General features: G+C 41.1%; 1 protein-coding gene across 1 annotated transcript in view; it reads left to right on the forward strand.

Moving 5' to 3' along the window:
• egfra (epidermal growth factor receptor a (erythroblastic leukemia viral (v-erb-b) oncogene homolog, avian)) overlaps positions 1-25,491 on the forward strand; it is a 42,511-nt gene that overhangs the window by 13,369 nt on the left and 3,651 nt on the right. The window contains exons 2-27 of the mRNA XM_023403352.2: positions 7,276-7,427; positions 8,432-8,618; positions 8,752-8,883; positions 9,013-9,081; positions 9,339-9,457; positions 9,841-9,982; positions 10,518-10,634; positions 11,155-11,281; positions 11,407-11,480; positions 11,569-11,656; positions 11,791-11,990; positions 12,162-12,294; positions 12,723-12,813; positions 13,361-13,518; positions 15,667-15,705; positions 15,862-16,006; positions 16,218-16,340; positions 17,504-17,602; positions 18,866-19,051; positions 19,667-19,822; positions 20,976-21,051; positions 21,871-22,017; positions 22,465-22,562; positions 22,682-22,849; positions 25,145-25,192; positions 25,317-25,410. Coding sequence (XP_023259120.1) covers positions 7,276-7,427; positions 8,432-8,618; positions 8,752-8,883; positions 9,013-9,081; positions 9,339-9,457; positions 9,841-9,982; positions 10,518-10,634; positions 11,155-11,281; positions 11,407-11,480; positions 11,569-11,656; positions 11,791-11,990; positions 12,162-12,294; positions 12,723-12,813; positions 13,361-13,518; positions 15,667-15,705; positions 15,862-16,006; positions 16,218-16,340; positions 17,504-17,602; positions 18,866-19,051; positions 19,667-19,822; positions 20,976-21,051; positions 21,871-22,017; positions 22,465-22,562; positions 22,682-22,849; positions 25,145-25,192; positions 25,317-25,410 — 3,168 coding nt within the window. The remainder of the gene's footprint in view (positions 1-7,275; positions 7,428-8,431; positions 8,619-8,751; positions 8,884-9,012; positions 9,082-9,338; positions 9,458-9,840; positions 9,983-10,517; positions 10,635-11,154; positions 11,282-11,406; positions 11,481-11,568; positions 11,657-11,790; positions 11,991-12,161; positions 12,295-12,722; positions 12,814-13,360; positions 13,519-15,666; positions 15,706-15,861; positions 16,007-16,217; positions 16,341-17,503; positions 17,603-18,865; positions 19,052-19,666; positions 19,823-20,975; positions 21,052-21,870; positions 22,018-22,464; positions 22,563-22,681; positions 22,850-25,144; positions 25,193-25,316; positions 25,411-25,491) is intronic.

Genomic DNA, 25,491 nt, shown 5'->3' on the forward strand with positions numbered 1-25,491 from the left:
TATAGAGAAGTGAGTTAGCAGCAGTGTGCTCGCCGCCCACTCCCTCTCCCGTCTTCCTTTTGGGCTTCCTGTGGGATTGAAGAGGAGTATAGTTTTAACAGGGAAGGAGAAAGAAGAAGAAAAAAAAAAAGAGGTGGTGGTGGGGTGGGGGTTGTCTTGGCTAGAATGGGCTTCAATAGGGAGAATGCCTGGACGTCAAAGAGGAAGTGGGTTGAATGTTGGAACATTTCAGGAGAATGGTGGGTGCATTATTGGCATTTAAATGGGGCCTGTTCTAACGGAGGTTGTGTGAGTTTTGGGTAACAGGAGTGGGATTGTTTGGTGCCCCTACAGAGAGCACTAATGGACTTTCCAACAGGCCGTGTGGGAAAATTGTCTGACTAATGATGTGTATTGCTTGATTATTTGGGCCATCATGTTGGGCCCCTCATATGTTGGTCACAGCTGGAGAGTAATAGGAGTGCAGCTGTGTTTAACTAACTCCAATAAATCAACTTGGGGCCTGGTAATTTATGCCTTTTTCAATGCATCTTCTATCATTTATGGTTTATGTATCTCCTCTGTCACTGATATCACTATTGGCTAATGAATACATCGACTATTGAGATAAATGTTCAGTATGTTGATTATTCACAGCAGTAGCTTAAACAATAACCAGAATGAATGCAATAAAAAAACAAATCCTCTTGTGAGCCACTAACTATGTAATGAATGAATAGTTTTCTAAATTAAAGAGTTGGTTCTTGAATTTACCAAAAAAAAAAAAAAACATATTTTCTCACTTATCTCTTGTGGTAGCCATGAAAATAGTTTTGGTTTTTATTAGTTTCGGTCTCCAAGCCTATACAGTGAATGTGAATGGAATGGCCGCCTGAAATCAGTGCAGTTAACTGTAAACGCAACATTAACATATGCCAATCGATGCCAATATGCTGATATAAGGACGATATATACTGGGTAGAGCCTCCTTTTATTCTCAAAACGGGCTCAGTTCCTTGTGGCATCGATGCCACAAGATGTTGGAAACTTTCCTTAGACATTCTGGTCCATGTTGAAGTGATTGCATCACATCATTTCTACAGATTTGTAAAGATCTAGAGTAAAGTAGAGACTATTATGCATGAAAATCCCAGGAGATCAGCAGTTTCAGAAATACTCAAAGCAGCCTGTCTGATGCCAGCAATCATGCCACTGTCAAATTGAAAAAAAAACAAAAAACAAAAGTTTGATTGGCTGATTGGATAATTGCATGAATCAGCAGTTGTACAGGTGCGTATTTTCACCTTATATTCAGTTGCCTGTTTACACATGCAGCTGACACAGAACAACAATAGTATTTATTTGACATCGTGTTTCAGGCGACCTGGCAATATCCAGACTCTTTTAAGATCTGTTTTGGTGTCCTTTTATCTCACGAAGGAAGTATCTGATTCCATAACAGCTAAATGCTTCATCATGTTCACCAGCTGTCTGCAAACCTTTTCTGTCTATATTATTTGATACTGGGCAGGTATAGCTTACAGTGGGTTTGTCACAACTTCTTTGCTGGGAAGGGGAACTTCAGAGTTGGGGTAATACATTACTTTACCAGCAACTTCTTTTTTTTTTTTTTTTTTCCTGAAACAATATCCAGTACTTTAGATAATCTACAGACTACAATGTGAACAGTTTTTATTGGAAGTGCTTTTTACCGAAGAACCAGTTCCCATGAAAAGTGTTGACAGAGAGTTCTGTGAATCATCCAGAGTAAGAGAGGCCATGTTTCCAGTTAAAGATGTTTCTGTTGATTTTATTTTAATATCTTTTTTTTTTTATTACAATAAACATAAAAAAAATAACAAATCTGTCCCCTGTAATTGTATTGTGGTGACAACAAAGAGAAAGTTTGGCAAATATCTCAAAACTTGGGCAAATAAAACCAAAACTATCAAAATGGTGAGATACTCTTGGAAGCAAATGAAGTTACATTTTTTTTTTTTTTTTTGTAATTTCGTTGAAATTTGAATCCAATAATTCAAGAATGAAATTGCTCTAAAAGTCTAAACTGGTTCTGGTTCCTAGACGTGGCATTGTTGTGAACTAATTCATATGCCTTAAGGTCTTAGAAATGCTGATCACAGTATGCAGGAGTGAGAGTATACATACTGTATTCCTGTGTTTGTACAGAACCTAAATCCACGGTTTCCTCACACTGAGGTGGAGAGTAAACATTATGATGGGCCCAGCCACAGGTATCTGGAGTGTCTCACTGACTGGTGGAGAGCACTCTTCAGGAGCGGAGAGTAAACAGGAGCCTTTTTGGTCTTTATTTGGTCACTTTGCTGAGCTTTTAACAGACTAAACTTCACTGACTGCGCTCAAACTCGAGGCAGCTTCGAGCTGCTCAGAGGACACGTGACGTATTCAGTGGGACGCTTCATTTGCTCGTGTTCTACAGCTGGATGCTTCAAGGTTTGTCCCCTTTGTTATAGCCTCCAGGGAAAGGTCAGCCATGTTCATACATCAAGTGTGAGGCTTTGCACCCCCTCTCCACAGTTTGACCCCGCGGCCTGCCGCTACGTCCACCACCTTGGTTAGTTAAACCACAAACCACTTATTTCTCTCCTTTTTTCTTCTCGTTTTCTTTTTTTTTTTTTCTTCTGTCCTCTCACTTCCTTTCCATCACTTCTCTTTCTCCAATAGCACATTAAGCTGGATTTAGATCATCCCCTCGTCCTCTTCCCCTGGAGACGACAATCAGCTACCATCTGGTTCAGCGTCACGGGGTAGCCGTATGAAACTGACCCTGTGCAAAGATCAACTTCCTGAGATGTCAGAGGGGTTTGTGTTGTTGCATTCACTGGGGATAGGGAGGGAAAGTGGGGGGGGGGGTATCCTCTGGCCCCTTTTTTCTTTTCTGAGGCCCCAAGATGTTTTCTCTAAGGGATTGATGCATCTCCCACGCAAAGGAAGAGAGCAGGATATCAGGAACTACAAAGTATGTTTATAAGAATATAGTACACCGCCACAGAATGCACATATATCTACTTGTGCTGCTAGTTTGGTCTTTATATGACATTCAATCCCTGATCTCCTCCTGAATCTCAGCCAGTCAGAAAATATAAAAGTAGGAAGTATGAGCTGATTGCACAGAAAGAATCAAGGAAGTGGCTTCTTCTTTTTTTTTTTCACTGATAGTGAACTTTTGGAGATTTATGCTTCCCTGAAATCTGGAAATCTGAGTATGTGCAACTCCAAGGAGCCCCCTACTCTAAACTGTATGGCTATAAAAGCTGATGGTGTGTTTTTCATCTTCTTACTGTCTGCACAGACATATGAGGAGGTTAACCATAATTTACCTCTAAATAAGGGAATTAATCTTGGCATCGATTTGTTATCAGCAGAGGAACACTGCAGATTGAGTTACATAAGAGACTGTGCCGTAATGCTGTTGACTTGGAGAGAGAAATAAACAAGTCATGTCAGTTAGCGTTGTTACTTCCCTTTAATTATGTATAAGTTTTCAGATAATGCAATCATCAGACTCTGGACACAGCGTAATTGAATTGCAGGTAGTGAATGAGAGGAAGCGAACGCGGCAGGGCCATTTCTGTTCTCTGTAGAAAGGTATAAAGCACGATCATTTAAACGTATAGTAGATGGCTCAGTGTGCCAAAGGAAACCATTAAATGGGTTTGAGAAGCTATTGCAATGTCCCGGGAAAGTTTGGTTTGCATATGTGGACATTTACTGTTTCCTCTCATGGCAAGAAAAATACAAAGTTTCATCCAAATATGTAAATGAGACCTCAAAATGTGAATTTATGGCAGACTTTGACCCTTATTTGCTTTGGTTGGTTTTAGTACTTTTGGTAACATTGTACATCTGATCTTACCATGTTTAGTTAATATGTCTCACGTGTTTACTGTAAGTTTTGTCTGCTGTGACTTTGGTTTTATACCCTGGTTTCACTCCACTTTTCTCTGTCAAATACGTTTTTCAGCTCCAAAGTTCAAAGAAAAAGTTTCCAATTTACAGTTCTGCGCCAAAACCGCTCACATCATAACGGAGATGGACTTAATAAAGCAAACACCTGGCATCGCAATCTAATGCAGCAGCCCTTCATATGTGCTACTTTTGGAAGCAGCTTTTAATTTCACATTTTTGAGAGACATTTTATTTTAAAGAAACTGAACTGAACAGGTAAGATTTGCGTAACCTTTCCATGTCAGAGCGAATCACAGGTTCTGCTTCTACGTCTCTGTAACGGTAGCATGTGAGCTCTCCACATGAGAGTGGTACGTCTTCGAAAGTCGAAGAGAAGTGCATCTCATTCTCTGTGTCGGCAAACACTTTATTGGACCTGAATAATGAGCTAATTATCTCACATAATAAGCTTAGACTGTTTTTTTTTCTGTAGTAGCACAGATCCCATAGCCTCAAGAAACAAATATCTACCCACACACCCTTGACTTCCAACACTAGTCCCCAAGTAAACATCAAAAGAGCGATATGCGACCGCACATAGCAACAAGCTTAGATGACTAAAGACCGGGTTTATCAAGTCTTTTGTCTAGCTCTGACTTGGTGCTGATCAGCGCAGCGCAATCCAGGGAATGTTTTATACAACTCAAGCGTTGCATACTCATGCACAGCCCACACACACACATGCACACACATGCACATGCACACAGCACTGACACAGTGATAATAGTATTGCAGACCTGCCACTCCTTGCTCCTAGAGCTCTCCTCTGGACATTCTGTGACGACAATACAGCTGGAGGAAGTGAAGCAATCTGTAATTAGTCTTTGTCACAGTATCAGTTACGTCTCTGCAGGCCCCACCCTCGCATTAAAGCAGACCGTAAACTGGGGTTTTTATTTTAATGTTTGATGAGTCAAATTTGAATAAGGTGGCATGGAAAAAACATGGAAAAAACATGAGGGCTGCCGGTAATTTCCGATCTGTGTGTTCTTTTGCTCACTTGCAGTTGTCTGTCTCTGCTGGCGGAAAGGTGGTTTGCCAGTTGTGCAACCTTTTTTATGACACGTCGAACTCAAATATATGGGAGTCATTTTCATCTGTGGAAGGCTGTGTTGTCTTGAAGAAATTGAAAGTCTAGATAGAATTACGATGTCTTTCAGCCATAACTTCTATGTTGATACAGCCTGACCTTGTTTCTTTCTCATGTGCTGCAGCCTAATGAGGAAGTCAGTTTATGGTGGTAGCATATCAGGTCATTTACCACCTGCACTAGAGTCATGAAATCAACAACTGGGCAAGGAGAATGTTTACCATGACAACACTGCTGCTGCTTGCTTGAGCAATCAATTCTTTTTTTTTTTTTTTTTCTTCTTCCTTGTGCGCCACACAAGTATGAACTTCAGGTAGAGGAAGTTTGTTGAAACTTTACTCACCTGTAGCCTTTACTGGTCATCATAAATATTAACAGAACAGGCAGGAAACAGCCTGTATGTACTGTATGCGTAGATGTACTGTATGTACGTGGCACAACAGCCAAACCATTTACCCATGATTTAGCATCCCTGTTAGCAAACTGCCATTGGGGATGTCCAAATCAGATTGATTAATATTCACAGCTGCACAGTCATGACAACCTTTTTGTTTATTACAGTTTGGTTTCTCAGTCTGAGTAATAATTAAGGGGCTAATTACATCTCGCATGGCTCCTCTAATTAAAACGGTCAGCTTGCTTTCGCTGGCCTGCCTCTGTTGCCTGGGCGTTAGGCTGCTGGACCACAGGGTTCATATCAGGGAGATCCCTCAGGGACAAGCTAATGAGGAGGAAGAAGAGGGAGGGTGGGAGACAGCTGTTTGTGCCTAATTCTCAGTGATTCGGTGCCGCTCTCTGTCGCTTTGTGTGAACACACGGCACAATAACCTGAGTGAGAAACGCACAGTGGAAGAGGAAAAGTACAAAAAAAACAAAAAAAAAATTGGCTTTTGATACTAGTTTGACTGAGCTCAAAGATGATATCATTCCTTTTTTTTTTCCTCCCCCCCTTCAGTTTCTAGTTAAATGAACTGTGTTATGTACAATGTGGTGTCGCGAGGTGTGTCTCAGAATTTGGAGCGCGTGTTTTGGCCTTTCCTTGCAGTCAAGAACAGACACGTTGTGGAATGTGACCCGGGAGACATTACACCAGAACCATAATTTCTGCTGAAATACACAGGAGGATGATTCTTTTGTTTTTCTCTCAACCTGTTGCTCAAGTCAACCCATTAATTAAGACTCAAAGGAGAGAAATCAGTTATATGCTCATTATGTGTGTGTGCACAGTGTTAATGTGTGCGTATGTATGGCTGTGTGTGCGTTGGAGGGGTGTTCACGGTGTTGAACTCAGCTGACTCTCTCCTCAGCGCCAGTCAGAACCTGTCTGACCAGCTTGGGACGACTGAACACAGGAAGACGACTTGACGCGCATACTTGCTCTAAAAACTGCATTCATTAAGAAAGAGCCTTTACTATCCGCAGGACTTATCAGTAATACTGCCTTCCTTATCCAAACATCTTGTTATATAATGCCAAATAGGTCACTATCAGCCCACGATTGTAGTCCTGTGAATCTCTCGCTGCCTTTGTTGTTACTGGAACCAAAAGCGCGTGGATCAGCATTTGATCCAAACCCTAAATTGTTATTTAGTCATGTTGCCCTTAAAATCAGATACGCTTCAACTACTTATTGAGACCGTTATAAATTATGAGATTTAGAGATCTACAGATCCCTTACCCCCACCTAAGAAACAGACTCGCAAATCTCATGGAATCTGTGACACACCAAATCTTTTCTCCAAAATGACACAGCCTCGGAGATGCTGGTTGCAGTGGTTGTTTTAACAAGCCTGCATAGCAGTGGAAAGACTGCGGCCTTTGCCAGTATAAATACAGCCAGCTCGCTTTGACACATGAGCCAGAACTCGCTTTGTCACTGAGATTCGATTCCTATTGTAGATGCTACCCAGATCACTTATTTTCACATGAAAGCTGGCCAAGTTATGACTGCTCGGACCGCATTTACAAACAGAGACACTCGCGCACACACACACGCACACATACACACACACACACACACACACACACAAAGAAAGTCATAAATTAAGCCAATATGTTACATAAGCAGTGGATGTTTCTGAGTGATAGCACCATGGGGCTTTGGATAACTGGTTTTGTGACACTGCATTTATTTCCAGATGATTTACACACAGTGAGAATCATGTGTTTCAAATAACATTCAGACATGTTTGACAGATTTTTTTTGTCTTTCCCTGCAGTATGCCAAGGAATCACCAACCGCTTAAACCTTCTGGGGTCCAAAGAAGACCACTACCTGAACATGGTGAAGACCTACAGCAACTGCACTGTGGTCCTGGAGAACCTGGAAGTCACTTACATGGACGAACACCGTGACCTGTCCTTCCTCAGGGTAAAGACTGCACTCTGTTAACGGTGGAGGTTAGACATGCACAGCACAGACTGGGAAAGGTTCCTATTATCTCATTTTCTTTAGTTTTCTCTTTGGTGGTCTGAAGCCTGTTTCCCCAGACAATCTGTGTCTTGGATCTTCGCAGGCTCCTCACTGCTCTTATCGCTCCGGTTCAGATAATTAAAATCCACGGAGAGTGAGTGAGTCCGTAGTGGCAGATGATTCAGTGCGTTTCTAACCCTCTGGTTTGGAGCTTTGCTTGAACTCCAGCTGCAACGACAAGGTAGTGAACACTGGGCAGATGTTACGAGAGACCACACACACTCACTCACATGCGTGCTTGCACACACACACACTCACACACACACACACACACATACACACACACAAACAGAAATAACATGCAGTCAGCAGATATCATGCAGGAGTTTCAAGGATGGAGATTCCACTGGGGATGGTGGGGGCAGATGTGTCCCTCTTATTTTTAGAAATCCTATTTTTGTTCCCTCTCCACTGTTTTCTTTTTTTTTTTATTCTACCTGCTCAGCTGTCATAATAGCTGTTTTTTGGCCCTGACTTTCACCTCTCTACACACATTACTGCCCTAACCCTCAGAGTGGTGGAGCTGGATGGGGCCATGTGGAGGATGACTAGTACAGTCAGGGCTGAAAAAACAAAAAACAACTTCCTTTAATCTGTGTTGTGATTTAAAAGTGACAATGTGTCATTACATTTACATGACAATTGTTAGGGATTACCAGTTTCACCCATATAGTGTCCTAAGGTTTATACAGATATGCAGGAAATAACCTTCACATAAGTTCAGTTTTTTTTTTTATTTCATTTCATCCGTTGCTTTCTAACTTCATTGCCTACCCGGTTCTCAAACCAAATATTTATCCTTTAATAATAAATGTGTGTTTTCAGCTCAACAGCATTGCACATTTATACCTGAGTCCATAACAAACAGCTTCCGTCTATTCTCTTTTTTTTTCCTTCCACAGTCAATTGAAGAAGTGGGCGGCTACGTCCTGATCGCCCTCAACACAGCTCCCAGGATTCCTCTGGAGAACCTGCGCATCATTCGAGGTCATTCCCTCTATGAGGGAGCCTTTGCCCTTTCTGTTCTTGCCAATTATGACAAACCTGCAGGTCAGGGCACCCAAGAGCTTCTTCTGACCAGCCTGACAGGTGCATTTTCAAGTTTTCTATGGCAGAATTTTTTCTACAGAAACTTTGTGTTATAATAAAAATCTAAATATTTCAATCTTGGCCTCTTGTAAAATTAACTGTGTCATTTTATTCAATTCACATTATTTTGCAGAAATTCTTAAAGGAGGTGTCAAGTTTCAGACCAACCAGCTGTGCAACGTGGATACAATACAGTGGTATGACATTGTCAACGCTGACAACCATCCCAGCATGGAGCTCCCGGTGGCTAGCAAAAATCCACTTTGTAAGTAACACATTTTACAGCAAAAGACGAAGGCTGCAAAAGTCATTCATTGTGCATTAATAAAGAATTTGCAGGGTGTGAAGTAAACATTTGACTGTTTATTGTGGTCTTTTTTGTTTTTTTATACAGGTAAAACATGTGACTCAAGCTGCTTCAATGGTTCATGCTGGGCTCCTGGGCCTGAAAATTGCCAGACTTGTAAGCTCTGATCTGTGTTTTCATTTTACCATTAAAGAACTCAAGTACATACGCTGTATTAAAGCTGAAATCTGGAACGTGTTTAAGTTGATTTATCGTTGTTAGTTCACAGTATCCTGTATATGGTGTGGTGAAACACGAAAAAAAACTTGTCAGGAAATATTCTCCACAGCTTTAATAAGGCCTGAAAATGAAAAATGAAAAACAACTTGCCGGTACTGGTCACTCCACTGACTTTTTCTTGTTCTTTTCTCAAGTAACAAAGCTGAACTGTGCACAGCAGTGCTCGAAGAGATGCAAAGGACCGTCACCAAGCGACTGTTGTAACGAGCACTGTGCTGCGGGCTGCACAGGACCGCGGCCCACCGACTGTCTGGTGAGAGAAAGACGCCTTCATGTGCGGGACACGACTAATGATATGATCAAGGAGCTGGGGAACAGAGCAGCATGAACAACAGAATAAACTGAATGTTTCATACTTCTGCTTTAAATTTGGATGAGAAGCCTCCAACAAAACAAAGCCCTCACTCAGCAGCATCTGTTTTTATGATCAGAAGTGTTATTATTGGTTTCAGTACCAATGAGACACATAACTGCTGATTAAATCTTTCATTTGGCAGTGCCTGGAGTATCAGCGTCTGCTCTCCCTCTTCTCTGTGCAGCTCTGAGGATTAAGCCAAGCCTGTGATAGAGGAATGCGGTGTTATCATTAGTGTGACTTGGTCCCTGTGTACTGGATGACTGTTGTTTGTGCTGCAGGCCTGTCGGGACTTCCAGGATGACGGGGTGTGTAAGGACTCCTGCCCGGGCCTCATGCGTTACGACCCCAACCTGCACCAGCTGGTACCTAACCCACATGGAAAGTACAACTTCGGGGCCACCTGTGTCAAGAGCTGCCCACGTAAGACTGACTAAACAGACAAACTTATTCTCAGTTCTTTGGTATTTTTTAGGCAAAATTGTTCCTGAAGTTTCAGTAATCTTAGACACTGATATATTTATTAGTGCGCAGTAGCTTTTGCCTTGACAGTCAAGATAAATAAAATAAAACTAGTCGGCCTCACTGGCCAATGTGAAACTTATCATGCATGATTACGGGCTTTTTCACATTGTGGTATGCTGAACAAGTGCCCCGGTCTTCCTTCAGGGTTGTTAGACATTCAGTAGTTACAGTGCACAGTTGCAGTTTAATTATAAACTGTATAAACAAGGAAAGAAAATGATTGAGTTTCAGGGCGTGTTAATGCAAGAACTGTTCTCTCTCAGTTTAACTTCCACAGGTCTGTCCCAGTATTACTCAGTCAATACTGAACTGTATAGCCTGCAGTGTTATTATGTGCCTGTAGTGATACTGGTGGTATAACTCATGCAAGTTATTATGGCTGAAAAGTACATTTAGGTGTGATTTGATTTCTTGTGTTTTGCAATGATTCCAGATAACTATGTTGTGACTGATCATGGAGCCTGTGTGCGGACGTGCAGTGGTAACACATATGAGGTGGACGAGGGAGGAATCAGGAAGTGCGCAAAGTGTGATGGACTGTGTCCAAAAGGTAGGGAGTTGAGTTGTCTCCCTGTTCGACCTGGGGACTCTTCCTGACTCATGCATAACACAGTTTACAGTGGTAAAATGTAACTAAACACATTTATTTGAGTCCTGTGGATTATTACAATTCAAAGGCAGCTGCAAGACACATGTCATTAAATATGACACATTCATATAGATAAACTATCGAATAGAATGCGAAATTGTTAGAATTAGCTCCACATTGCCCAGCAGCAACATGCTAATGCTACTTTCATGTTAATGTATCACTAATAATAATCCAAGGGGAACATACCGCAGGCATAATGAGTACTTCAAGTACATTTTATTCATTTAATTTTGAATTGTGGAATTGCCTCTTTTACTTCAGTAAAGGGTCTGAAAACTACTTTAGACACAGTTTGCCTCCTCTTAAAAGCCCTTCTCACTTTGGTTTAGATTATTCCCACGATCAGAATAATCTCAAGAGCTTTGAAATAGTTTCTGTTCTTGTAAAACAAAAATCTTGTTTTCTTCATGGTTTGCAGTGTGTAATGGTCTTGGAACGGGAGACCTGACTCACACCCTGTCTATCAATGCAACCAACATTGACTCCTTTAAAAACTGCACCAAAATCAATGGGAACATTGCTATCATCCACACCTCAATTCATGGGTAAGGAACAGCACTTGCGGACTCCATGCCCGCCTATATCACCTGTATCAACTGCAATAGATCACTGGGCAGCTTTACCAATAAAAACAAACAAGTATTTTTTTTTTTTTTTTGTAATTTTGTAGGGATACATATACCAAAACACCAAAGATGGATCCTGCCCAGCTTGATGTGTTTAAGACAGTTAAAGAAATTACTGGTAAGCCTGCGTAAGAGCTGAGTAATGCATGACGCACTAAATGGCACACTAAGGAGTTTCACAATTAACAAACCATTTGTTGCTTCAGGGTACTTGTGGATTCAAACATGGCCAACGAGCATGAACTCACTCAGTCCTTTTGAGAATCTGGAGATCATTCGAGGACGAATTAAGCGGTATGTCCCTTTGTAAAGACCCCCTGAGGATTCACGACCGCTGGATCACAAGGAACAGCAGGTCAACAACAACTGTTCTTATTAAATCTTTCCTTTTTTCTTCTGTTCCTGCTCGACCTTTTTCCCTTTGGTAGTGGAAGCCGCAGTGTGGTTATGACTCAGCTCGATATCAGCTACCTGGGCCTTCGCTCCCTCAAAGAAATCAGTGATGGCGACGTGGTCATCGTGAAGAACCGCAACCTGTGCTACACCAATAAAAGCCACTGGGAGGGGCTCTTCAAATCGGAAAGCCAAAGTGCCACTGTGGAGGAAAATGCTAATGCTGCCACATGTGGTAAACTGAATATCATTTCCCACACCTAAATCAGTCAGGTCATTTTGTTGTTTTGTTGTGTAACATGTGATTATTCAATGCACGAGCTGGATTTAATTAACCGAGTCTAATTTCAGAATTGGATAATTATGTGGGAAAGATCTTCTCTTCAGATTATATGTTTGTTTTCAGCTCTGAGTAACAACACGTGTGACAGGAAGTGTACCATAGGCGGCTGCTGGGGTCCTGGCCCAGACATGTGTTTCGCCTGCCGTGACTACAGCCGTGATGGGAGCTGTGTTGACTCCTGCAACATCCTTGAGGGGTAAGGGAGGAATCTGGGTTTTACTCCCTTTTTTTTAAGCTCTGAAATGCAGTGATCCTTATTTTAGACAAACAAACAGCCTGAACATCAGATCTGTGTTCTCTGCTGTTAACTCCACCAAAGTCTATTTTCATACCATGAGCATTTCCAGACTGTGACATTGGACGAGTTTGGGGATTTGTTATTGAAAGCAACGCTAAGACCAAATCTGATCCAAGGTATTTTGAAGTTAAACCTCCAGTACATATAAGACAAACAGTGCAGCTGAAATGGCATGTGTTTATCTTTGCAGATCTCTGTCAAGGTCTCTGTCAAACATTGAATCTCAACATGCTTACAATTTAACTTCTGCCCTCAAAGAAGGGATCAAGAATTTCAGTTCACATGTAACTGTTTGAAATGAGGTGCTTTGTTATTGGTTTTTGCAGAGAGCCGCGGGAGGCAGTTGTGAATAAAACCTGCATGGAGTGTCACCCCGAGTGTCAGCGCATGAATGGGACTGCAACCTGCAGTGCACCTGTATGTGTCTCACCGACAACTAAACTGTCATTGCAAACATCCATAAAAAAAACAAAAAAACAAAACCCCCAGAAGTCTTGTGAAACAGCTTTGAATGTCAACAATAAATGTCATGTTTTTGTGTCAGTCACTCAGAATCAAAGAGCACAGCAGATTAACAATTACGCAGCATGAAATCCATTCCAGAAGAGTTGGCGCTACCGATTTCTCCATCAGCAGCAGCCTTGATAGACCATAATGCAATGCAGCCAAATGTAGAAGAAGACATGTTGATAATGAGGGAGTTTTAGTGAAAGTATCAAATTACAGCATTTGATTGCAATAGGTTTAGCAGAGGACTGGAGGAGTTGTACTGGCCTAAACTGAAGCCAATAACATGATGGTGTGGTTTTCATTGCCTTAACACTGGCATCTTTATGAGGAAGAGAGATGCAACTTTCTTTGAGAAATTACTACTAAAAGGCAGTGCAGCTTACATAATATTTACTACTCCTCTCAAGAGGGTTGTAAACATGATTCTTTTTTCTTTTTCTTTTTTTACTTTCAGGGTTCTGGAAACTGTACTAAGTGTGCCAGCTTCCAGGATGGACTGTTCTGTGTGTCTCGCTGTCCCCAAGGTGTGCCAGGAGAGAACGACGCGCTAGTGTGGAAATACGCAGATGAGATGAAAGTGTGCCAGCTATGCCACAAGAACTGCACTCAAGGGTAAAAGCAATGCTCCTTCGACCTGAGAACTGGCACCACACGTCCCTGTGTTGCAAACATTTGTCTGTGGTAATTTTGATGCAGTAACTTTGTGTAAGCCAGTAGGGTCGGCTGTGGTTCACGGGTTGGAGAGAAGTGAATTTTAAACATGAGGCAAATATAGAAATTGAACAATTTAGGAGATTTGTTATGGACTAAGATTAAAGCACCACAGCATTTTCTTGTAAACAAATCCAATTATTTCTCCAAAGCATACCATGGCTTTGTAGTTTCCTCAATGTTTTATTTTTTTTGCACTCTCTAGGCTCCCATTAATGTCCATTCATTTCAGTTTTGAATGGATAGACATCTGCATTATATAGCAGAGCAATAATAACTTTAACAGGAATGAAATCAGACCTAATGTGTTCAGAGTGGTGGACTATCAACAGTCAAACATGGTGATCGTTGATGGTTGTGGAAGGAAGTGGTTCGGGGACACCATGTGTGCAATAGATCTCTGCAACTGTCCAGTGCAACTTTCAACAAGTCCTGATTTTCTTTTACTAGTTTTGTGTTTCATAGCTACATCACTGGTGTAGTGGACATACCTGGTCTGGCTTCAGTCACAAGCCATTAAAGAAGTTCACAGTAAGGACATGCAGAGTTATGGACCCCGAATTGACATTTTCTTACTCTTCCCATCATCAAACTATCAAATTGATTGGAAACGGAGACAAAGGACCCTTCTCTCATAAACAGACGGGCTTTTTAGCATGTCAGAGAGATGCACAACAAAGGGTCAGCTCCGGAGGATCAACGCATGGACAACCGGGCAAACTGGAGAAAACAATTTAAATCTCCATTTTATAACATTATGACTGCCTCTGTATTGGTATGTGACCGTTTCTTATATAAGAAAAGTAACATCAAAAGGACTTATTGGGCTCTATTTTAACGATCCAAAGCGCATGGTCTGAAGCTCATGGCGTACGTGCATTTAAGGCGTGTCCGTGTCACTTTTGCTATTTTAACAGTGAAAAAAACGCAGCGTCAGGCGCATGATTCAAATGGGTTGCACTTAATCTCCTAATTATTCATGGGAGTGTTTTTGGTGTAACATCCAATAAACCAATCATAGTGCCATCTCACATTCCCTTTAAAAGCCAGGCGCACTTGCACCTTGGCGTATTTCTATTATAATGGCACAGTGTTGTACACAGAGTTAGATTCTGTCAGTTGATTATATATTGTGACTGACCAGTGAGCCCAGGCCTGACACAGGCAGCAGCTCTGTGTGTCCTGAGGGACAAAGAAGGGCTGAGCGAATCAACACGCTGGTGATGTAACGGCACAAATCACAATGTTAGAAAAATCTTACGTTACACGATGGGAAGTGTGACTAAATCTTCGGCTCGTTATGAAACTGTGGTGGACAGATTTAGGGGATGAATGGGGAACACTGTGGAGGATTTATCAGGTAGTAAAGTAGAAAGAGCGTTTCTATGCAGAGCCTCCTGCAAGACGCATCCGTGACACAAGACAACATAATATAACACGCAGCATGTCACAAAGAAGTCGTATAGCCGTAGTGTAATAAGCCGTAACATATTCTCTAACAGATTGCCAACTCATCACATAGTTCATTTTACTTATTTCTACTACTGCTACTTATTACTTTCATCTTGATGGTTATCAGACATTGCATTTACTCTGTATTCAGTAGTCTGAGTGCAAATAAAGAAATGTATCAACTGGTCATTGTCCTCTTGTGTTCTTTTGAAGTAGAGACTGGAGATCCATTAAATCAAGAAGTCACGGCTTCTGATATGAGATTGATCACATGAATCAATAAAATAATTCAATAAACCCCCCCCCCCAATTAATGTGGTATTCACAAACTTGTGATTTATACATTTAGTCTTATAGACTCATAATATATTCCAGAGAGCTTGGATGCTTTTATTGGCTGTAATCAGCAGAGCAGTTTTTCGTGAAATCAAATAGGTGTGGCAACAGTGATTGGTGGACACCGATTGCAAAGCATTTCCCTAAATGTGTTTAGCTTTGTAGGAGATCAATAGACTTATGATGGTTTGGGGAATTTGTAGTGTGAAGGCACAGTAACATTATAGTTACATCAGATTCTTTGCATTGATTTTTTTACAGGTGCATTGGTCCTGGTCTTGAAGGCTGCCAGATTAAAAGGTGAGTAAATGCAGTAACAGTGTTCATCAGTGCTAAAGGATACACTGGCTTTGCCTAAGTTCGACACTCTAATCTCATCTCTCCTTGTTGATTCAATTCACAAATGTGCTCTGGTTTCTATCTGCGGTCTGAAATCTACTCCCACCTGTCTTTCAGCTCTTCTGGTCTTTCCATGATTGCAGCTGGTGTAGTTGGTGGGCTGCTGGCTGTTCTTATTGCAGGCCTGTCTGTCTTCGTGTTGCTACGCCGACGCCACATTAAGAGGAAGAGGACAATGCGCAGACTGCTCCAAGAGAGAGAGGTAAGATGAGGGAAGTGAGATACCATGCTTGTAGAGTGCAGTATGCAGAGATTACAGTTTTTAATATTTTACGGTCTTCTTCAGTATTAGATTGTTATGATATTTTGTATTGAGTATTGACTCGGTAGAGTGCATTGTTAACCAATCACTGGTGCTGTTTTTGAGACAGTATGTAAGACATTCAGTCCTTTTTTTTTTTTTTTTTTTCCAGTTGGTCGAACCTCTGACTCCAAGTGGAGAGGCACCGAACCAGGCTCTGCTGCGGATCCTGAAAGAGCCCGAGTTTAAGAAAATCAAAGTGCTGGGATCAGGGGCTTTTGGTACAGTTTATAAGGTAACAACACGCCTCAGGGTTGTGTGTAAAAAACACCTTGTTTTCCAAATTGCACTGCAGTGCTGAGTTTTCCACAAGCTGGAGATCAGGAATAGTGCATGAGCCAAGTCTACATGACCAACACCCGTCAGTGTTCTCGCACATCTACATCTGTCGTCAATTTTTCAATTAAAAGACACATTTTTGACTTGCCAGATCATGCACGAGTGACTTCACTCTCTCTTTTAGAGCTCTCTCCTGCTCTGTGTGTATATTTAATTCATTCATTAATCACAATTTCACAATCACATACAATACGTGTTCACACAGTGTCGTTGTGGGGATATATGCAGACAAATCTCCACGAGGTTAAAAGTTTATTTTAGGGTCAGTTTAAGATTAAGGTTGGGATAAATATCCACAGAGAGAAGGATGTAGGTCAACACAATGTTTACTTACAGTACAAAAACAAATCTGTGTGTGTGTCTGTGCTCTTGGATTTCTGTCTCTGAGAGGACCAACTGCAGTTTTAGACCTTGAGGGTGAGGACAATTTTGGAAAGTAAGGAGCATTTTTTCCAAAGGGCTATTTGAGGGTTAAGACTTGGTTATAGGGTTGGAATTAGGTTTGAGTTCGGGTTGGGGTTTGGTATTTAGTTGTGACGGTTAAGGCTAGGTTTATTCAGTGGTGAAAGAAGTAGTGACATAGCATTAGGTGACAGATTGGACACTGTCAGAGTGTTATATTATATTATCTAGGTGTAAGCAGCATTTTAGCTCATTTAGGTGGAGCTAAATTTAACTAGTTTATTTACTGTCGGCTATTTTATTCTAAGACAATGTAACATTTTAACTCGTCATATGTTTTGTAAGTAAAACAGAGTGGTCAGATACCTAAAAGATACAACATTACCCTCTGAAATGTAGCAGAGGAGTATGAAAGTAGCATAAATTGAAAGTAAAAGTATCTCAAAACAGAACCTAAGTAAATGTACTCTGTTATTTTCCACCCGCTGGATTTAGGGTCCTCACAAATATAGAATACAAAGTGCTTGGCTGCACTGTATGAACATCAACCTTTGCAATTATATTGTATATACTAACATTTGTATGTGTGCACTTGTGTTCCCTTGATGATTCAGGTGTGATTAAAGCCTGTGAAATAACACACTTATGTCCATACAGGGCCTGTGGGTTCCGGAGGGAGAGGACGTGAAGATCCCAGTGGCCATAAAGGTTTTGAGAGAGGCCACATCACCAAAAGCAAACAAAGAGATCTTGGACGTAGGTTCACTGATTTATGTGGTATTTTTTTTGGACTGAGCTTACAGTAATACTGAGTCAGAACTAAAGCAGCGATTCATTTAAAATGTTATTTCCCAAACCACTCCAGTGAAGGGTGTGCTGCTTATGGGAAATGGCAGTGGAAATATGAAAGTTAGAAACTCTAAACACCTTTTCTTTTCTTTCTTTTCTTTTTTTTTTTTTTTGTAATTATCACAATATTGTGATTTGATTAAAAAGGCAGAGAAGAGTAAGTGACAATTATTCCTTGCCAGATGTCGATTTCACTAATGTATCCTGTCATTTGTAGCACCTGTAGCAGCAGAATGTGTCATGTTTCTACACTGTGACCCTCTTATAGGCTGATGGGAATGGGATTTATTCATTGGAAGGCTGTGTGTGGGTGTTGGTGTGTAATCCAAGGCTGAGGTGTTCTGGAAAGGAATGCAGTCCTGGAGCCACGCTGAGAAGTCAGCCTGCTTGAAATGCGTTTTACAAACGGCTGAATGTGCATCTCAGATCCTGTGATTTTGTGGTTGCTTTGCTCAGTCACTGCACATCCGGATGTTGTGCTGGATACGCACGTCCTCATGACCGCTGAGTCTTGCTTTTTAAAGGAGAAAGATTTTTTTTTTTTTTTAAAACTGCTTTGATGTCTCTTCCTCAGACTGTCAGAATTACAGAGCTCCTTGCAATGAAGTGGTTATTTAATGAATAATGCTGATTTATTTAGTAGGTTTCTTGCCATGAGTGCATTAATTGTATCTCAAATATTTTCCATGTCTATTACAGAAATATGGAAAATATTTGGGATACAATTAATTCACTCATGGCAGGAAACCTACCAAATAAAGCTAGGTTTGAAGTGCTGTTTGCAAAGGTCTCCTTGTGGGAAGCCTTTTGTTGGTGGCCAGTGTGGATTATCCCCATGGTTTCTTCTCTAAGTCATTTTTCTGATATGATGGATGAGAGTTTCCACTCTCAGCTAGCCACATAAAATATGACTGATATGCCTTTTCCAAAAGAAACCAAAAATGTTATGTTTCTCAGGCTATCAGTTTCCGGGATAAATGTGTATAATTCCATCAATATTGATTCAGTGAATGATTTAAATACAGGCATTCTTTAAACCATTCACTAGAGAAGGGAGTTGTTTTGTTGGTTGTGTCACCTGATTGCCACCTCAAAAAAAAGATATATATGCACTGCCAAAAAAAAAAAAAAGAGGCTCAATTAATTTGTATGTCTACATTCACACTACAGGAGGCTTATGTGATGGCCAGTGTTGAACACCCCCATGTGTGTCGTCTGCTCGGCATCTGCCTGACCTCCACGGTGCAGCTCGTCACCCAGCTGATGCCCTACGGCTGCCTGCTGGACTATGTCAAAGAGAACAAGGACAATATAGGTTCCCAGCACCTGCTCAACTGGTGTGTTCAGATAGCCAAGGTAAGAAAAGAAGAAACATTGTACAGGCATCTCAAGTTACGTGGAAGGGTCTGTTCAATATTTGCTACCTGTGTCCTACTCGGGTTGTGTTTAGTATAGTTTAGTTGAACTTTTCAACGCTGTTTACTTTCAATAACAAAACTGATTATACCATGTCTTTGTAGGTTTTAGAGTAATACAGAGCGCAAGATAAAAACAACTGTATTTTGCGTTAATGTCTTTCACATTTTCTTATGTTCATTTATTGTCTTTTTCACGCGGAGCACTTGGTGCGAGTCTTTTCTTTGTTGTAAAGCACTTTGAGCTGCTTTTCTTGTATGAAAGGTGCTGTACGAATAAAGTTTATTATTTTTTATAACTGTGCATTCCTACAATGCAAGTTACGCTGTTTTTTTTTTTGTTTTTTTTACAGTCGCTACAGTGCACACAGCCTTTAACTGTTTCATACATTGTTGAACGACATGAGGTGATGGTGACAAGCCTGTCATGACAGATTTCAGCACCTTTACATATTCAGATCAAGCAAAGCTCCCATGTTATGACATATCGGACAGCTCATGCAAAAAGCACGGCACTTACGTAATAACCTGCACTTCATCGTTTGTTTGACAAAAGGGTATGAGCTACCTGGAGGAGCGCCACTTGGTACACCGTGACTTGGCAGCCAGAAACGTTCTGGTGAAGACTCCGCAACATGTCAAGATCACTGACTTTGGTCTGGCCAAGCTCCTCAATGCAGATGAGAAAGAGTACCACGCTGATGGCGGAAAGGTTAGTGCAAATACACTAAGACAAAGGTTGTGCCTCTCACCAGAATTTTCATTTTGTTGTTGCACATAGTCGCAAACAGTCCCTAAGACTTTATTTGTGTATTTATAGCCTGTTACAGATTGGGTGCTGGAGGGACAGATGTTTTCCTGTAGTTGAATGAAAGATGGTATTTTTTGCATTTGTAGGTTTGCTCTAGATTTTGTCTTATGTAAGTGATGTGGTATATAAATAGTTTGGTCAGTTGACTATGTTCTAAGAAATGACAGATCAGATAAGTTCCTTCTCTTATCAAGGTTCTTTTGTGCACAATTTTCTCACAGAAAACTGTGTAGAACCAAATTATCCTCACCATTATATAATAACACCATTTTTTAAAAACTTAATCCCAAAAATCCAGTAATATGGCAAAATGTCCTGGTGATAACATATTTACTGATGGTTCTGCCTGATGTTATTACCTCAATATGTTCTCAGAAGTGATGATATAATAATTTAATGTGATACAATATTCAGTTTCAGTCCAGGCATTTTATTGCCTGTCCACACCAGAAGAGCAGATGTAAAGAAGTTTAGTTCTTCAGAATCCATCTGGACAAAGCTGGACTCTGCAGCTGCTGATATTTCCTTCATTTATTCTAGTTAAATGCATCGCTACTCTGAAAAATAGTGTTAATTAACGACTACAGGACAGTTTCCCAGACAGGGATTAAGCCTTGTCTTATACTAACACAAAATTGAGTAGAGACATCCATTAAAAAACATCTTCAGTGTGGGGCTGGACTTAATCCTTGTGCAGGAAACCATCCCAGAAATCATTTTTTAAGCTTTGTGTGACGCACTTTGTGTGATGACAGCACACCGCTTCTCATCTCCTGTAAAGTGCAAACTCTGCTACAAAGAACCTTGTTGACATTTTGAAAAATAGAAATCAGTGTTAAATGTCAATGTTTTCAGTAACAATGAATAATAAAAGGTGGATTTTTGTATATGTGTGTCTGTTGTGATTCTGCACCACTAGGTGACAGTACGGTTACGTTGTAGACATGAACAGATTTCAATCTAAGGAAGAGCTGCAATACTAATTTGACTAATTAAATACAAACGTATGTTGCATTTGCGGAACTATTTGACTCATTAAACTTTAATTTCACAGGTACCGATAAAGTGGATGGCTCTTGAATCTATCCTGAACAGAACGTACACACATCAGAGTGACGTGTGGAGTTATGGTAAGTCTTTCTCTTTACGTTGTGAATACATGATCTACCTCTAACCCAGCGTGAACCCCTGCTTGCGGTGTCCCAGATTGCGCTCGAGTCCTCGTGTAACATCAGATATGTAAAACAGCTGGGCCTCTGTACTCCTGAGTATTGGTGACAGTCTCACAGGAGAAATATTTATTCATTGCTAAATAAAGTGTTTTAACAGCTAGTGAGGCGGAGAGAGGACGGTCGTTTTGAGGCTTCAGAGAGGATGTTGTTTTTGGATGTAATGAGACTTGTCAACATTTTTGAAAAAAGAAAGAATATCTTGCTAGCATCTGTGATTTTTAGGACACAGGTAGCACACACCTACACACCAGCAGTCTCAGATGGACAATATCACGTCAGACGAGATTGTTTCCTCAACCCACATAGACAGTTCCTCCAGCCCAGGAGCACACACATGCACAGATGCCTACACGGACACACACGGAAGCCAAACACAGCACAGCTTTCTTGAATGGGCCAGCTTCCAACTCGTCTGTTCCCGAGGGTTTGATCATGCCTTCCGCTCAATATGGCAAAAGCATCAACAGACCCTGGCAGAAGTGACAGGCTTCCTTTCCTCCTTTTCCTTTCTTCAGTTCCGCCAGCACAGAGATGCATCCTGCTCACTCCCACTTCTGCAGGCACAGCCAATTTGTCAACATAGCTATTTTGATACCATGTGATATTTGAGAAGCTTGCATTCTGTCACTCTCATTTTCTTCCTTGTTATTGGAAGAAAAACAAAGTGAATGACAGCTCATCAGACTGACGCATACCAACTGTCCCTTCTCTCTGTAGGTGTAACGGTTTGGGAGCTGATGACATTTGGGACCAAACCGTACGATGGGATTCCTGCCAGTGAAATAGCTGGGGTCCTGGAGAAAGGGGAGCGACTGCCTCAGCCTCCAATCTGTACCATAGATGTCTACATGATCATGGTGAAATGTAAGATCAGTGGGAGGCTGTCTTAAACCTCCATAATATAATCTCTGTTTCTGTTTTTCCCTACCGGAACAAGAACATGATGGAACATTGTGTACATACTGTATGCTATTGGTATCAGTAACGCAGTTTGTAAAGTATTTGATGAAATGCATTTTTTTTTTATCCTTTTTGTACATTTCAACTCAATACAACTTTATTTATATAGCACTTTCATACAAAGCCCCAAGTGCTTCACACGTTTTATAGACCAAATCAGTTAATCGAGACATTCAGCAGATTCATTTATAACGACTATAATAAGTCATTCATCCGACTTTATATGTTTCTTGTGAGAAGCAAGCAGTTGTGTTGCAGTTAATTTCTACCAGAGTCCTCACAGAGAGTGGTAAAAGTTTTATCTTACTAAGTCAACTTATGTTGATAATATCTGCTGATGTGTCTGTACAGGTTGGATGATTGATGCAGATAGCCGACCTCGTTTCCGGGAACTTATAGCTGAGTTTACAAAGATGGCACGGGATCCTTCCCGTTATCTTGTCATTCAGGTAAAATTTTACCCCGAGTTTGGTTAACCTCCTTAAATCTGCAGTTTATTTGATAAATGGCTATAACTTATGATAAACAAAAAAGCAGAGGTAAGAGGTCAATTCTTTTTCTGCGCCAGGGCGATGACTGCATGCACCTGCCGAGTCCTACGGACACTAAATTCTACCGCAGCCTGATCAGCGGGGAGGACATGGAGGATGCTGTGGATGCAGACGAGTACCTGGTGCCACAGCACGGCTTCTTCAGCAGTCCAAGCACCTCCCACACGCCACTGCTCCACTCCATGGTAAGCTACGTCATGAAAGAAAGACAGACTCACAAGTTTGGGATCGGGTGTGTCTGTCCCCTCTGCCTCTCTGTGTCAGGTGACATTTGTGGTAGCAGGACTGAGCTGAGAAAAATGAGGCATCCTTGCACAAAAAGACTAAAAATGAAAAACTAAAAAACTAAAATGTTTCTCCAATACCACTGCTGATATTTCAGAATAACAGGGAGGGGTGACTCATTTCTGCTTTGTGGTCAAGCATTTAAAACAGAAAAAGACTACTGCCTGTGTGTGTGCAACTTCCACAAGGTGGCGTAGTGTTACTGAAAATGCATCCTAGTGTGCAATGAACAAAACAAGATATTTTGTATGATCGTCCTCCTAAAGTGTTACTAATTGTACAAACACAAATTGGCCTGACAGTGCGCTGCAGGTAGTAGTCAGAAGATTCAAATTAGAGGTGCTCTCTAAGAAACTACTGTTCTGGATGCTGCAAGATCAACCAAGTTCATTTTAAAAACTAAAAAAGTATTAAGAAAAAGTGCAAGATGTCACATACTGTATACACTATACAGTATATACAGTATGCGACAGTACTTTCATGTCAGCAAAAGGCCCACTAGATAAGAAAATACTAGGATACAGCTAGTTATGTTGTTGAAGTATAGCAGCTGTGGGCCTGGCTCATCACATGTACTTCTAATCATAAAAAAACAGAAATCTGAGATCCTGAGCCAGAATATTGTCACAGTATTTTATACTGTGAACTTTCCACCAGTGTGGAGCTAACTGAAAGAAAAAAAAAAGTGAATCGGCACATGTAATGAGGCACAGATAACTTTAACTGCAGACACACACGCCAGATTCAGTCACACTAACCTTCTCTATCCAAACATTGAAAGAGGAATACCAGCTGCTCTGGAGTAAAATTTCCCAGAAAAAAAAAGCAGCATTCATTGATTTAAGAAATTGTAGCACAGGCTTCAGCAGTTAGTGCACATTTCACTGACATGCAGTCAACTGTTTGAAATTTAATTGTGCTATTTTAACTGTGTTTTGGGAAATTGGGATTTCTGCATAAATCATTACCCTGTGAGTCAGAATGGAAATAAAGGCAGAGGAAGTTTTTTTTTTTTTTTTTTTTTAGCTTGTTGAAAGCAATTAGCTTTCCCTTCAATCAGCAGAAGCAGAACACTGGCTGTTTAACTGAATCTGGGTGATCATACAGAGAGGAGAGTTGAACTCATTTTCCTCACTTGAACCTGAGTGACCGGTCGTACCTGGCCTGAACCCTTCCGACCCCGGTTGCCCTCATACTGTTTAACTTTCACCACTGGGACTATTTCTCCTCTTCCTGACCCCTGCCCACTCGTCCTCATCATCGTCCCCTCTCCCACGTTTCCTCCCAGGTGCCCTTTGATTGATGAGAGAGGAACAAAGAGAACTCTTCTACCTCGGGTTCGGTGAAGGCCATGCATAGGTCTGGCTCTTCTACCTGGGATAGTTGCCGGCCACTCACAGCCTGGTTAGCCCATACTGAGCTTTCAGGTTTGATTGCCTTTGCAGGCAACCAGGCGAACTGTTTCAAATCTTTGTCCAATAAAAGCTCAGCATACGCCTGCTTTTGTCATATCACAGTTGAGGCATGGGCCACTCGGGGTCGTGAATTTTTTTTTTTTTTTTTTTACAGATGGTTGCTCCTTCAGCGTGTTTAATTTCCTTTTCTTGTTGAAAGTAATTGCATTGCCACAGCTGTCACTCTCTTCTCTTTATTCGCTCGGTTTCACTGGTATAACGGCGCTCTCGGTCCTTTGACTGGAGAGTCTGACAGACACAACAAAGCTCGTCAGTTTGCCTGAATGAATATGAATCTGCTCGGTGGACGTTTATTTCGATCCTCATCAGCTTGTATTGGGATGACAGCCATGGTTCCTCGGGTACCATGAAAAAACATTACTATCACTATTAAAAACAAACTTATTGTCCCCAGAGAGGCTTTAAAATAAATTGCAATGACTGAGAGAATTACACTCGCATCAAACTATAAATAAAAGAAGTAAGTTGGAATCAAAGACACTCGAAGTGAAAGATGACAAAATTAAAGGTTGCGCCTAAATCAGAAAATGAGCATAGCAGACCAACTTTGTGTTTATGCACTGCTCTGGAAATGCCTGTTTCTTCACTTAATGTCTCTTTTATGGATGATAGTGGCATATTCAAATGTGTTATGACTCTATAAAACACTGTTTCCGCCTCTGCATTTGCTGTAGTGTCATCATGAGACATTAACTCAAGTTTAAATGATCTATTTTGCAGAGCCTCAACAGCAGCATTGGAACATGCCACAGTAGAAATGGCTTACTGGTGAGTGAACAGCCTTTAAATTGCACTTACAGAAAATTACTTTCATCTTTGTTTTGAATTATTTGTAAAAAAAAAAAAATTCTCAGAGTGCCACAGCCCTAAAAACATCTGTCCTTTGTTACAGAATGGGTTCCCGAGCAGAGACGGAAGCTTGGTTCTCCGGTACATTCCTGACCCCACAGACAAACTTTTAGACAATGCTTTCCAGCCAGCTCCAGGCAAGTATCCTCCGACTTCAAAAGCCCCCAGTGGCTCTTCTTTTTGATGTTATTCAAGTAAATTTCAGTGGCACTCTCCCC

This window comes from Seriola lalandi, unplaced genomic scaffold (genome assembly GCF_002814215.2).
Source record: "Seriola lalandi dorsalis isolate HSWRI2012SDOR001 ecotype SW California unplaced genomic scaffold, Sedor1 jcf7180002054126, whole genome shotgun sequence".
Taxonomy (NCBI): Eukaryota; Metazoa; Chordata; class Actinopteri; order Carangiformes; family Carangidae; genus Seriola; species Seriola lalandi.